Consider the following 15,962-nt stretch of genomic DNA (forward strand, 5'->3'; position numbering starts at 1 on the left):
GAAATAGTAACTTACTGCCCAGGAAGCACAATTAAAAGTTCCTTGCGATATTCCCTTTCTGTTACCTGAGACGCCAGGCTCTTCTAGCCGCAAGTGTTTAGGTAGCAATCATGCTTGGGTGGTGATGATTAGTCCAAATGTAATTGGATACTTTTTCTTTGCTTATTACTGTAACAATAAAGCGATTTCTTCTGCATTAATATTAAGACAACATATATTTTACTTTAAGGAGATTCTTCTTGGGCTGGATCCAAAAAGGCAGCAAAACAGTCTGTGGGATGAAATTGAGAATCTAGAGCAAGATTCTTTACGCACAACTTGTGAGCAAGTAAGACATATAGCCAACATAGTGTTTCGTCATTATGTCTTGTGCTATGTCACTCATTTATAACTTTACAATTAGAAGTACGTTTACTACATTTATTCGGGGATTGATTCTGAGAAGCGATGTGAGCGTTCCTTGCAATCACGATGGTCATTAATTAAGGCTTTGCTGGCAAAGTAAGTTCTTAAATTCCTTCACTGATGTAGTCTGATGACACTTTACTCACCTCATATCATTAAATTCAGCGCTGCCACTTCTCCAGCAGTTGTTTTTTCCCCCCGGAGCTGAGGATGGAAGTAACTAAATAGTGAGCCGTCTCACTTCTGAGAGTTGCACTTGTGAAGTACCAATCGGGCCAGATGTAAGGATTAGGTAGCAAGTGCTTATGTTGTTGTTGTTCCTGTGTAGCGTGAATAAATTGATACATGATATGCAAACGTGCTATAGGATCAACTCTCATACTCATTGATACCCGATCCAGCATTTTAGGATGAATTGGAGGCATTTACAATACTTGTGTAGGTAACGGCACTACTTTTAAGTGGACTCTCATTACGCCAGGTGTATATTAAATAATACAAACTTCACTCAGTTGGTAGCCTACTCGGGTCGGAATCTCCATCTCAGTTCTCATTCAGCCCGTTATTCTTTAAACAAGTAACGGGGAAAAGGGACATATGTTGGCGGCTGAAAGCAAAAGGATTTATTGGTAATGGTGTCTTCGGAGACATAAAATGCAGCTCGAAGCTACGTGTAACGCCATTAGGAGTTTGTGCAATACATTAATTAGAGCTGTAGGTTAGGACACTTCTTGTGGGCTAACTCAGACATGACTGATTGGATTTTAATGAAACTTGCATATATCGTTAACCTAACTGCTTTCAGCCAGCTGTCAAAATTGCACACATTATCAAACCCACACTGATCAGATATTGACGATAGTTGAGAGAAAGTGATATATCTCACTGCCGCCAAAGGTTGACATCACCATTACAGGTGATATACACTGTACACTCCTAATTGGCTGAGCCAGGGACTGTGTCAATCAAGCAAGGAAACATGTTTACTGTTAATTTGTTCAACGTGATTTAGCTTTTTTTTCTTTCTTCCTCTCTCCACGCCCTCAGGGCAAATTTGGGGGTGGCAATGTTGGTGATATTATAAATAACACAGTGAAGATGAAAGGCATTTGCGCTCTCCCTCACCACCCTCCTGTTCCTCCTCTTTTCCTCGTGCCCTGCTACTCATCTATGCTCAACACGAGTGCCTCGCCGTTTGCGTGTGTGGCTTGAATTTCTATGAACGTCTCCCCGCCAGGGGACAACGGGGGCCAAGTCATTGATATGTGCAGGAGGACTCAGGATAAACAGCCCACGCCGACCGGTGCTACGGCAGCCTGCCTGATACATTTTGATTGAGCAAAGACAGAGGGGTGGGAGGGCAATGGAATTGGGGAGGCTTAAAAGCAGGGATAAAATGACAGAAAGGGAGCTTTTCTTTCACCTGCTTCTTCAGACTGCCACAAAATGACTCATGTAAATGCTAAAAGCCACACATGCTGCCCCGAGATATGTGTATGTCGCTGAGCTTTCAAGGACTTCAGCAAATAGATGACACCATGTTTTCCCCATTTCTTTTTTCTAAACATGGGATGAAATTTAGTTACATCTTGATATGATCTCATTTTTAATTTATTTTTCCTGCTAGTGATCCTTTTGTTTCATTGAACACCATGGCCACTATTTCCCCTCTCAGCCTTTTACTTCTCCCACCATGTTTGTCCGTGTGACATGGGCAGCGCACTAATGGACTGGCAATTTATGTTGACAAAAGTCCCTTGCTCCTCCTCTTCCTTCTCCCTCTGTCAGAAAACCAAAATAAGAGGTGGCAGTGGCACACTGCGCCACTTATGGCCACATTAGGATCAGCCACCAAAGTGTCACTGAATCGCCTCGTGCATCATTTTGCCTTTGTTCACCACGACAGGGAGTTTTGTGTGCGGCAATGCCTGTGCTTTTATCCCCAAATTGATGTACCGTTGGTTGGGCTCTTACTTTTAGAGTGCATTATCCCAATTATACCGTGGATGATTTTTAAAACTCAAGTCTTTTTTGTATTGACCTGTGTTTGCTGTGCAGTGCTTAGTGACCTGTGTTTGCTATTAACATCACGTTACATGCTCTGTTACTGCCTTGCAATTATGTCGGGTGATTGTTGCCAGCTCCTGTCTTTGTGCTTACGCTAGCTTCAAATTGTAGCCCAATCTGTGTCTTGAATATTTATTGGGATCAGTGTGCATGCATTATTAAATACAGATAATGTATGAATGGAACACTTTGTTAATAGTCATGTCTAGAGTATACATTTTGTGTGTTGTGTGCATGCATCTGATGCTCATCGAGAACCACAATGTTGACGGCTGCATTTATATTTTGGCAAATAACAATCTGACAGTTTAAATAAATAAATCAAATCAGCCGTAATGGCACATTACCACAGCTTAATAATAGCTTAGAGCTAACACACACTTAGCATAGCTCACAATGCTGTGCTGCCAAAACACCTGAAGTATGCCAGGAACAGGGCTTGCACACAAGAAGCAGGCAGCAGTCAAAAAAACAGTGTAGAGGATGCACCTGCATGAAAGGGGTGGTCTTGCAGCAATCAAACAAAACTGACGACTTATATAAATTAAGGAAAGTTGATTTAATGAAAAAAGACTGACTCATTTAATCTGACGAATCACTTCATTCAAATTGAGCATTTTGTTCGAAGATGTAGGGTGATGTCGAAAACCTCGATGGAAACTTTGGACACAAAAAGCATGCCACTGGTACAGCCCTAATTAAAATACAATGTAGCTTGTCTCCCTTTTTTTGGGAGTGAGCGGTCTAAATCCAAGTTTACAGCGGAGTGTTATTGAACGGAGCGGCTTTGAGCTGGAGAGCAGAGGGAATGAGCAGCTCCGTGAGTGAGGAGTGGAAGTTCTCAGCGCCTCACTCCACTCACATACCCCGGTGAAATGTGCTGCAGGCATTGTGGATTTTTCGATGCATTCCGTGAACGTGCATTTTTTCTCTGCTCCTGCGTGTGCCGCTGGAAATCCCCTGTCAGAAAACTCATGTGCTTCCACACTTTGACCTTCAAACAAACAGACTCAATAAAATATAGCTATTCTAAGGTATTACAAAATAAAAAATTATAAATAAACCACAGCAATTTCTGAGGGGTGCTATGGTTATCCTAGCAAAAAGCCCATCCCTGGTGGTACCTATAGGCCAACTTCTGAAAACACTGAATGCATCTTGGAGAAAACGGAAACAGTTAAGAATAGGTTCAAAAGTGTTTGTCTTTTCTGCTAATCTAATAGTTAATGTGAGATATAAACAGGGTTGTAAGTCAATTTCCTTGTCAACTCTTTGGCTTGTCACAAAAATGTCTCTTAGATGCCCACAAGATGCTCACCGACCCCTTTGCTACTTGGGTCCAATCTTTATTCACAGGCCCTTCTTTCCCCAATTATCAGTTATTTTCCTCTGACCAACAGAACTAATGAACAAACAGCCACACTCTCTGTCTCTCTCTCTGTCTCTCTCTGTCTCTCAAAACACGCGGCCTTTCTTCAATTTACCACCTCGTATCAATTGCCTCCCTTAATCTTTTAGTGTTTTCTTCTCTCTATTGAAACCCCCTCATTCCTCACCCCCCAAAGCTTTCATTCCCGAACGTCGTTGCAGGTTGTTTTATACCTCCCTTCACAAACGGAGGATGGAGGGGAAAAAATGGAAAGATGAAAGGATAGATGAGGGTAGAGAACAACACTCAACTGCTGAGGATAAAATATATTTTAGGCTAGACATGAGAAATAAGTGCAATTCATGATGCATGGCTCTGCTTTTCTTCTTTGTTAAATCGTTTGATTGCAGAAAATAGTGACGTGAGAGAGAATAACAGCTGAAAAAAAATAAACATGGGTATTTTGTGGTGTTATGGATTCAGTTTGGCTACATGTTAAAGTAACGTAGACGCAGTGCTGTGGTGTAATTGTAATGCTAGACTGGTTATGGAAAATGAGCCAATGATAGACGCTACTGGGGTGTTTTGGCCCCGCCCATGCTGATACTTTGTTAGTGTAGGGGCCAAGCCGTCAGGAAGAGTGCCACGGTTTGAGGCAAAATAGTGGCCAAATGGTGTAACTGTATTCAGTTATACGTCCATGTAGAGGCTCTTCAACCAAGGCGCAGAGGTTTAGTCTTGATATATAATGAGGGTTGACAGTAGTTCCACTGTCTCTGTCGAAGCCCAATCATCTGGGATCTGGATAAGCTGAAGGACCATGAAGGTTGTTTCATTTGTTGCAGTGTGTAGTAGCAGCAGCAGCAGTAGATCACCGTAGACTTTTCTAACGGTTTTATATTACGAGTATTGTAGAAGAGCAGGTGGGTAGCTTGGGTCTTTATTTCTCCAAATGCAGTGCTGGTTATGATATATGGCCAGCCAAGTCCAGCGGCAAAATTGGAGAAAAAGTTCTGAATTACACGAGGCAAGCTGTTACGACTCAATAACCAAGGCCTGTAATCGGCTCACATTTCAAACGCACACACTTGCATTCAGACAGCCCTCGGTTTGGCTGGATTTTACGAGGAAGCACACTGCACGAGGTGATCAGCATATGTTTTGTTGACATAAATTTTAAATTTATTGCCGTTGTCAAAAGTGACTGTTGGACAAAGTCGATTATTAACTGAGTAAATGGCCTGAGAGAGTTTTATGTGAACTTCCTTAATGGCTGCAGTCAGTCTGTTTCAAATCACCCTCCCTCCCTCCCTGGGCGCGCGCGCGCGTACACACACACACACACACACACACACACACACACACACACACACACACACACACACACACACACACACACACACACACACACACACACCTACCTCTCATCATCTATTTCAGAAGCACAACATGAAAGCAGACAGTTACGATGGGATTTGAGGTGTGTGTGTGTGTGTGGAGGCATGTGCGTCTGTGTTGTATGTGTAGGGAGGTCTAGCCGAGCTCAATCACTGAACTGGGACAATATACTTTAGTATCCTTTTATATATCATTAAATCTTGTTGGAGCTGAATTACAATATATTATTAGCTTAGTTTGTTAACCTTTATCCCTCTACAATTCCCTATGTTTCATAAGTGGGGAGGCCGCTTCCTCTCTGTCACCAGACACGATGACAGGCTCACATTTGATCCTCTGGGGCCAGTTACAGGTACGGTTAAATTTGGCTGCTCATTGAGTGTACTTTGGCTGATTTGCTCAGAGAATCACACTCTGTTAGCGGCACTTGGGTTTGCTTATAAGCATTGCCAGCAGCCACAAACTGGACCATTGTACGTAACCTGATTTTGGTGCTTCATTCATCACGAGTCTGGCATGAATCTCATCAGCCAAGTATGCCGGATACATGCTGGGCCAAGCCGTGGTCCCCCCCTTTCAAACAGCTTTATGCCACGGCTATACAATTTGGACATTACTTTTCATAAAGAAATTGCACTTGAAACCTACACTTACTTGTGAAAAGAAGCTCTGTACTCTATTGACTAAATACAGTCAAATGACAAAAGTAAGGGTACCATTAGTGTTTCAATAGGATAGGCTTAGTCCTAAACCTTCCCTTTGACGGACTGAATTGCTGGAACAGGTGCTGTTGCCATTCTGTTGAACATCAAGTAATGTGCTGTTTCAGTGGGTAGTGCTAGCTTTTGCAGTTACGGACATACACACTGCACTTTGCTCATCAACACTACATTCACAGTGAAAATACATGGCATTGCTTCCACTTCTGGTGGCCTTAATAAGTCCATCCATACCTTATCAGTGCTCTGTCTGGGGGGCACAATGGTCAGATTGAGGAGGGACACAAAGGGCCTTTGAAAGGCTTTGTGCTCCATGTGTGTTGTTGTGGTTTACCGCTTGCGCACGTTTTCCCTTCATTGGAGTGGAAGTGTACGAGTACATCACCTGTGATCCTGATAGGAAAAAAAAGAAATCTGGTTCCATTCCTTTGTCCATTTGTTTTTTTTGTTAGTGAATTTCTGTCCTCAGAAATTGCATCCCACCAATCCTGGGGGATGCCTCAATAGACCATGATGCAATTCAGCTGTAAGTCCATTGCTATGGATTTGTCTAACTGCATGTACAACTGACAACTGTCTGCATGCCTGTTTTAGGTTGAACGCTACAAATTCAGATTTCTGTGCTGCTAGGGCATTCTGGGAAAAGTGGGAAACTTTCATTAAAGTACAATGCATTATTGATCCAACGTCTGGATTAAATGTATCGTCACAGACTGATATCTTAGTGTCAAAGTAGCATTCCCATTCTCAGCAGTTATTCCTGTCTCTCTCTCTCTCTCTGTCACTTTCTCTCCTTGTTTTGGCTTTTCAAGTGTCTTCTTTCCCTTCTGGGTGCATTTGGCATTTATAGCGCCTTTTAATCACTCACTGCTTGCCAGAGGGCTGTCATTCTGCCTTTAGTTTCCAGGGTCTCTCCACAAATTCAAACCACTAAAACGGCTATCACGACTTCTTCAACCCCACTGTGATTTTTTTTCACACCTCAGTTTTTCTACACCACTGTTCTTGTCAGGTTTCAAGGATGTTTTGCAGCAATTAATAGTCACTGAAGTCAAACCAGACTTCATTGCTTAATAACTCCTGCAGCCACCGCCATAACACCCGCTATAATCTCTCTCTGTCTGCCTCGGTCCCATCCCCGCTCCGTCTCTCCCTACCCCTCTCAAGGCACAAAAGAGAGCTGTAAATCAATTTGCATTTGACATCTGACATCAATCAGTCATGTTTTGGGAGAGTGGCACCACCTCCTCCTCTGCGGCTTTGTTGAGAGACTCTAAGATGGATGGCTGTCATCTCGCCCAAGTTGAGCAGATCTCTTATCAAGGGCATTGTTTCCCCAAGAATGTACTTGGCTGATCACTGCGCCACCTGACTCGTCGACAGAGACTATGAAATCGTTCTGCTTGACGCAGTCTGGATTTGGATGCCAGAAGCGTGTAGTATCGTGCACTTATCCTGTGCACATTTTTGTTCTTTTCGTTTAACATTACGAAAATCGAGAACAATTCTTCTTCGAATGTTGACAACCACAACTGGTATGTTTTCATACAGAGTGTGAATTGGGACTCTACCTATACATTCACTAATATGAATAATGAATTAAAGAAGAGAAAATGTGAACAAGAACTAAACAAAGTCATACTGTCTCTATCAAGTTTTGTTCTCTTGTGCTATTGAACCCTGCAGTTCCCCCTCAGGCACTGTTAGCTCTGTCGGCACCGTTGTCCTCGTTTGCACTGTTAGCCCGGTTAGCATCGTTAGCTTCTACGTTGAGAGCCATGTGGAGGCAATATGTATACTCTGAATTTAGTTTATAGTACCTTTTTAAGATTATTCTGAGCATCATATTTTGGACAGTAAAGCATAAAGAGTTTATTTGTTATTACAAAATGCTCATCTTCATGTTTTATTTGTATCTATATCGAAGTGTTGTTCCATTCCTAGGTGACCAAAATCTAACCTTGATATTTTCATTTCCTTTTCTCATTTCCTTTTGAATTCTGTATCCAGAAACATGCCAGTCAAACTAAAATCATATTCAGCGTTTTTTCCCCATCTTGATTTAAACTGTCCACATCCTTATCAAAAAGAGCCTCTGTGTGAGAGAGAGCAACAGTTTTTGAAGATTAAATGTACCAAATCTGAAACGGTAACAACTTGGGGAAAATAAAATCATTGGTATCGTGGGTGTGTGCGCCTTTGTGAACCTTACTCAAGGCGAGGTATTTGAAGTTCTCGGGAGGCTTAAGGCACTGTGGCAGTTGTTTGGCAATTCGTGTCACCTTAATTGCTTTAGAGCACTTTCAGATATCTCTCAAGAATAATATGCTTTGTACCGAGCCGTGGGGTCAATGAGGATTTCGTAACAGAGTCGTGGGGCTAGACTTTGTGTTGTCAGATGTTATTTCCGAACCTAACCTTCAAGGCCTTTCCCAAATAATCAAATAGTGAACCTTAGTCTTGTCTGACCTTGTGCGCTTACAGCCTAATGACTGTCCATTTGTAACAAACAAAAATACAAGTCATATCAGATTTAGCTTTAAGCTATACATCACCTTATAGATTACACAGCAGTAGTCAAAAACTGGCCCATAAATGGTTCATAAGACTTAAGTAGCTGCCCTCTGTGTTTGCCTGAAAATCATTCCATTTCACTTGATGGAACCTTACCCATCTGCAGCACTTAAGATGTAGGTGGTTGATAATGCCTCTGCTTGAATAGCATCTTGAGATTTACAGCACCAAGTCATGGTCTGGTGCTCCCTGTGGAAAACAAATGTGTTATTGCTGGACGGCTCGTTGCGCTGATGGTTATTGTTATGCGCTAACGTTATGACTGATGGAGTGGGGAGTTCCTTAAAATGCAGAAGGCTAAATGCTTATTAGTTATTAGCTGTGAAAAATAAAGTAAAATAAAAAAGAAGTCATTAAAAGCCAGTTTGTGAGGGATACAAGCATCATGCACATTAATCTTTGTCTGATGAAAACAGTATTGTTTCCAGAGCTTAACATGTTTGTTCTACTTTTCGTCAACAGGAAGATGCACAGTGGAATGAAGACCTACGGCTGTGAGCTGTGTGGAAAGAGCTTCCTGGACAGCCTCCGTCTACGGATGCATTTGCTGTCTCATTCAGGTAAAGAAATCAAACCAACCTAAAAACCACAACCCCGCTCTCTGATCACTGTTCAGTGAGAAGTGCGTCCTGTTTTCATTTCATACTTCTGATTGTAGGGAAAAGCTCTTTACTTTTCTTTTTTAACAGTAGTGTTCATTACTGCTATTACATTTCATATGCTGAGTTTCACTACTGAATGAAATAGCTAAACGCTAAGTATATGTGATTCTAAATAGATGTGCTAAACATGCAAAAACATTTCCTTTTGAAGGGAGAGAAAATCAGTTTTTCTTCTAGATTGATACTCATATGCCCTGAAGCAAGGACTGACTTAAATGTGATTTACACCCATTCACAATTCAAATTGATTTATTTACTATAATAACATTGTATAACACAATCAGTATTTGTATCGGATTTTAACACTATATATATATATATATATATATACATACATACATACATACATACATACATACATACATACATACAATGAATGTTGCCGCCTGAGAGCTGAGGAACGGGATAAGTTGCTTTCCACATGCTTTACCTCACAATGAATTAGGGCACAAACAAGTTCCTCGAGAAACTCAAGTAAATCAATTACTAAAAGTCATTGTTTAACCCCCTCCCTCAACTGCCGGGTGCGGGTCAGCAGTGTCTCTAATCAGAGGTGCACACATTGGATAGGACAACACATTTGTGTTGAAATCGTGAGCTGTTAGCAGCTGGTGGGACATTATAACGCAGCTAGCGTTAACAGATGTTACATTATGATGATTTAGCTTTGACAAAAAACATTCAATGCAATTTGAGCAATACATAATGTGGATTTCTCTAAGAAGGAAACCTATGCGTTGTTCAGTTTTAATTTATCTTTTGTATATTGACTATTGCTCCGTAGTACATTTTTTATCGGATAACTCGATTAAGCGATGGAATAAACGGTAGAATACTCGATTACTAAAATAAGCGATAGCCGCAGCCCTATTATAAATATAATAGTTTTAAACATGTGAATGTGGAGCATAAGTCAATTTCAGTGACTTATGGACGACAAAAAACTCTTGAATTTAGTGTAGCCCAATAAAGCTTAGCAGCTCTGTGAAACCCAACCAAAGAGGTGCCTGCACATCATCATCCTGTCACTCTGCACCTCAGCGACATTAGAGGTCTAACAGGCAGTACAAGTCAGAACACAAGATGCATTGATTGGTCCAGTTTGGCACTTTTACACCCGCCTCCAAACACACACAGACGCCGCAGCAGTCCCTGTGCTCTGAGCCTACTTAGCGTAGCACTGTTTTAATGGCATGGGCCGTCTTTTATAGGCAGCAAAGAGCTCCTCATTCCTTAGGCCCTAAGTGCAGATGGTTTATTGAGACACTGTAAAAGCCATGGGACCCCTGAGGAAACCCCTTCTGCACACTCACACCAAAACACCCACCCACACGCGCGCGCGCACTCACTCACTCACTCACTCACAAACGCACACAACAACGCACACAACCCCAAATCCATGTGTTGACTTTGGCCCAGAAGTTGAGCCCTCTGTTCACTACCCCGTATGTTTTCCAATGAAGCACAGTAAGTGGTCTGAATTGTCTACTTGGCATCGTTGTTGTCGGAAGTGCTACTCCTCCACCTACCCTCCACCTCCTCACCCCCCAGTAGACAGAAAACGATAATTGCCAGGATCATTTGTTTGTTTGTTCGTATCTCACCAAAAACTTAAACAATGACTGCGATGGATGCTGACACTCCTGCTCTGTTGTGACAAAGATGAATGACGAATGCACGCTGTGCCAGTGAATTGTCTCAACACACGACTCAGCACGTCAAAAACAAAAGTTGCTCTGAGGAAATAGTTGCTGTTTATTTAAGAATTACGCCCCGTTTCCGCAGTCCCTGCTGCAAATGCGCGCTCCCCTTCTCACTCAGTTGTCAAAGTGAGAGAGAAGGGAACTCTGTCACAGGAACGTATTAGGTGTGTGTGTGTGTGTGTGTGTGTGTGTGTGTGCGTGTGTGTGTGTGTGTGTGTGTGTGTGGCCCACAATGTGCTCCAGCCTGTGACCTATAGCCGGCTCCTATTTTGTGTAACATCATCTTGTGCAGCTCATTTGAAAATGTTGCCTTTAAATCAGAAGTTATGACAAAGTGGAAGCTGAGGGTGAGTCGAGGTAATCCTGATGCATGTTGCCTCTTCCTGACGTGTGTGCAGCTCTCTGCATGCTCCAGTGGAGATTAGCCTGAGAGAGCCACACTCTGGCTGCTGACATGGATCTAGGTTCCTCAACATCTATTTGGTGTTTTGTTAATTTATTGTTTTGATAGTATTACTGAATACCATTTTTAGTCAGTACCACCTCTTTCTACTGGATGAAGGTGCTCGTTTTGTAGTTACTGTGTGTTTTGGATTGTAGTAGATTTGGAGTTTGGGTTGTATATATAACAGTAGTGGAAGTTGTGGTAATAATAAGAGTAGCAGCCAGTAGTGATAACAGTAAAGTATTAGTATAAAAAGGATAATACAACATTTAAAGAAAATAGTAGGATAATAAAAGTAGCTTTTAACAAATATTATGTTTTCAGGAAGAATTAAGCTACAACAGGCCTCTTTCATCTTCTGCTGTTATTGGATATTTTCTACATGCACATTTCTAGCTAAAAGTATGGATACGTGTATATAATGTTGGGAATTATACATCTTCTTCGGCTATGAATTACCAGAATATTTTGAGCACCTCATTCATACAATGCAAATATACACCTTGAATAATGTATAGGTGATTTAACAGCCAGCAGGCACAACGTTTATTCTCACTACTTTAAATGCAAAAAAAGACTTAAGGACTAAGAAGAAACGTTAGTTTAGTTAGTTTCATATTTATTTTAATAATTTTGTCTCAATTGTATGTTTAATGTTGAGGGACGGCCTTGGTTTAGTTTCCCATAGAGGCAAGGTGTACGGAAGGAAAAACATGCCGGGTACATGGGTCAGGATCACTTTAATTAATATAGTTTGAAAGGTGTGAAAATGATGATGAAACTTTTAACATAAATACGGTCTTCCAGGCCGTGCTTGTGTTTGCTTCGACCACACTGAGGTATGTATTATCCGAGCAGATTTCCAACAGAAAGTAGATCATTTCAAAATCGACTGCGATGTCAACAGGTTAATGATAACTCACAATATGTACCCATTTAAATAAGATGAAAACTGTTGATAGGAGATCAAATGGGAAAAAAAAGAACACTGAGAACTCGAGGAAGAACCACATTCTCCACCTTTTGAGAAAGGCAACCAAGCGGAAGATGTGGCCGGTGTATTTTTAGCTACAGAAGGCAGCAAGTGCACAAACTTTTTCTCTTTCGTTCTTTTTTTTTTTTTTTTTTTTTCACTCTTTCCAAGCGGAGCTGTGTTGACGCACAACATCAACCTGTACTGTTACACACATCAGTGTTGATTCATAGCCGCTTTGGTCTGGCGTAAAAGGCGAGACAAGCGCTTCTGTCAAGACGGGCGACGGTTAGGGAAGAGACGGCACCGAGGCAAAGCTTCTTTGATAGTTTTTGTTGTCTTTTTTTGTTGTTGCACTTTTTTTCCTCCTCCACCACCTCCACCGTTTGACTTTCAAGGCTTTTCTCGGGCTGATGCCGCGTCTCGATTTTTATCGTGTCTCTCTGTAATGATGACACTTCACCGAGTCCCAGAACCCTCAACCCCCCCCCCTTCCCTCTCCACCATTGCCGCCATCATCCTTCAGCTCGCTTCAGAAAAGACAGAATATTGTGGAGATGAAGCAAGAGAGTGGAGAGGCTTTTTGATATGCGCAGTGTGTTGTGGATGTGGAGCATTTCAGACGCCGCTGCTGCCTCCCTCCCTCCTCTGTGCTTTCCACTCTGTCTCTCACTCTGTCTGTCTGACTGATTATCTGTCTGTCTCTCTGTGCTTGTACAGAAGACTTGGCCCATTGCCAGCCTGGGCTTTCTGCCACCGCTGAGGGTACAGTATGTACAGTCTACCTTGTGCCAGCTATTTATTTTTTTCCCTCTCGTTCTGTCTGTCCTCTCACCACGTTGTTGTTTTTTATCTCCACCTGACGTTTAGTGTTTGACTGTTTGCTGAGCCGAAGCCTGCCGATGGGGGTTAGCGCTGTGACTCAGCCCCTTTTGGGGTGCATGTGGAGGTCCTACATACTGTTTTCTTTAAATGATAGCACCACTTTTACACTGCCGAAGGACAATAATGTCAGTATTTTCTGTAAACTGTGACCAATTTTAATGCAAAAACATTCACCAATAGAAATCCAAATACTTCATGTTTTGTACTTGATTACGGTCCTGAAACAGTAGTTACTAAACCACAATGACACCCCAGAATAATAAGAGTAATTATGGATTCAGTCAAAACTCTGGCTGAGTTGCGGCCCTCAATACATTACATTACATTTCATTTAGCTGACGCTTTTATCCAAAGCGACTTACATTTTTGCTCTATACACCGTAGACGCAGCAACGGGGAGCAATTAGGGGTTGAGTGTCTTGCTCAAGGACACAATGACATGGACTAGCAGGGCCGGGGCACGAACCACCAACCACCAACCCTCTGATTGAAAGACGGGCATGCTAATAACTTAACCACAGTCGCCACAATACTTTTTTTTTTGCTCAGCAAAATGGTTAGTGTCTAATTAATAACATGCTGTGAATTATATATGAACAGAACTGAGTATCTTAATGCTATTGAGGTGGACATCTTCTTTGTTTTAATGTCCTTTAAATATATGTATCATAAATGGCAATATGTTTTTGTGTATTCCAAGTTTTCTTAAATGTATTGTATTCCAATATGCAAATTAGGCATGATTTAATGCTAACTTTTTCATTTAGGATAAATCTACAGTCAAAGTGGTACAAAGTAGTAAAATATACACCCATATATGTATTTTTTATGTTTTCCTTCCACTTGAAGAAAGTGAAATAGTCCACTGGGAGAAAAACAATGTTTTTGATGTGTGCGTGGAGGCTCCTCAAACAAGACCGGACCAGGCTTAAATGATTCAAGTATGTTTTCAGAGCGAACTGTATATAATAATAAGATGTAATAAGATTACCAATAAGACTCCCTGAACAACCGTCTCACCATCTATGCTAGTACCAACTTTTCCTCTCACTGCCATTATAGCTTAAGGGATCTAATCCTATGTTCACAGTATGTCGACATAGTACAGATTTCCCGGATTAGCTAGCTGAGTATGTGTGTCAGACCTGAAGCCCTTTTTTGAAACGAAATTAAAAAAAGATCCATCTTTATTTAACCAGCAGTCGTGGGCTAAGTGTGTTGCTCAAGGGCACATTTTGATGGTATATGAATGGAGCGATGGTAGTGTGGGAACCAAAAGAGTAATAAGTATGGAACATTGTGGATTATTCATTAATAATTCAAAAGTACCTGAATTTGCGTAGTTAGATTCTTAAGCAAGTATACTTATATCGGGAAGTACTTCTTACTTCAGGCTGTATTTTGGAAAACATCTTTCTGTAACACTGATGCACTAGGCAGTTTATCCAATCTGATACTCTGCAAACAATACATGCAAGTATTTATATTATAATGGCACAGATGTCAAACCCAATCCTAACATACACTACTTTTATATGATTTATTTGAACAAATTTCAACAATCCAGTCACTCTTCCACATATCTGCAGTCAAAGCAGTATGTGGGGCGTATCTGCTAAGCAAGGGAATTTTTGTTGGAAACATGACTTAACATGACAAGATAATCCCCTGGCTTTTCGGGTCATATGCTTGCACCGTCTGACAGTGTGTCACACAGGCTTCATCAGCTTGGTATGCCTGTGTTTGGTTTGTGCATTAGTCAGCCAGTACAGTGTATTTCCAGAGTGAGGTTTTGCAGTTTAGAATAGTGTTCCTGACCAGCCCTGAGGGGAATTTGTCTTTTAGGAACATCTGTTGGGAGCAAAGCACCATGTTCCCTTTTGGTTGATCTGGTTTGTTTTATGCAAAAAAAAAGCAAAGGTGGAATAGATTACTTAAGGGTGCTCAATAAAAATGTTGCAGCAATAATATAGCAGTTAACAATTTCTTTTTTGGAAAGAAATTGGAGTAATGGCGTCCTGAGCCATTTTATAATACATAATTGTATATTAGATACAGATAAATACTGACTACTGCATGCATCTGTGCACCTGAGGAGTATCTCATTCTTAGTGTATTTGACTTGATCGTTGCACATTATCTCACATTATTGTAAACGTGTTAAAAGTTAGCCAAAGGTCTAGTTTTCCTCCTGTTCCCTGACCAGATGTTCATCTTGGCTCTGTCAAAAATTACGAGCTTTGTTCCCATCTCATCCCAATCTGATCCCAGTCTGAGTGTGGGAGTCAAATGCCCACGTAAATGTCCAGAGCATTTAGATGAGAAAAAATGCAAAGAATTTGGATATGAACACAGCGAGGCGTGAGGGCTGCTTTCCAATTGCTCATTGTCTGTGTTTCCATCTCCGTGGCGTTTGTTTGGCTGTTTGGCTGTCGGCTAGTCGGCTGTTTTGGCGTTGCGCCGGTTCTTCCCTCTGTGATGACGACATATTTGTGCCGGCAGGTCTGGATGTTCTGCCAGCATTCCAGAATTTATGATCGCTCGCAGATGTGAGTCCAGGAACACACTGTACTGTACCCAAACCCAGAAATTAATGAAACTTGACTGCCTTCCAGGCCACAAATTCCTAAATGTGGGTGTGTGTGTGTGAGTCTCTCTCTCTCTCTCTCTCTCTCTCTCTCTCTCTCTCTCTCTGTGGCTGTGTGTGTATGCATGAGTGAGAATGGAGGCTAGAGACTCAGGGGAGAGAGGGGTGCTATTAA

General features: G+C 41.6%; 1 protein-coding gene across 2 annotated transcripts in view; it reads left to right on the top strand.

Annotated features, from left to right (window-relative positions):
* zbtb16a (zinc finger and BTB domain containing 16a) overlaps nucleotides 1-15,962 on the top strand; it is a gene marked incomplete at both ends in the record, with an annotated part of 132,150 nt that overhangs the window by 44,189 nt on the left and 71,999 nt on the right. For both annotated transcript variants that reach the window (XM_079237629.1, XM_079237630.1), the window contains one exon: nucleotides 8,995-9,092. In XM_079237629.1, coding sequence (XP_079093755.1) covers nucleotides 8,995-9,092 — 98 coding nt within the window. The remainder of the gene's footprint in view (nucleotides 1-8,994; nucleotides 9,093-15,962) is intronic.

Source organism: Taurulus bubalis, assembly GCF_910589615.1.
Source record: "Taurulus bubalis genome assembly, chromosome: 2".
NCBI lineage: Eukaryota > Metazoa > Chordata > Actinopteri > Perciformes > Cottidae > Taurulus > Taurulus bubalis.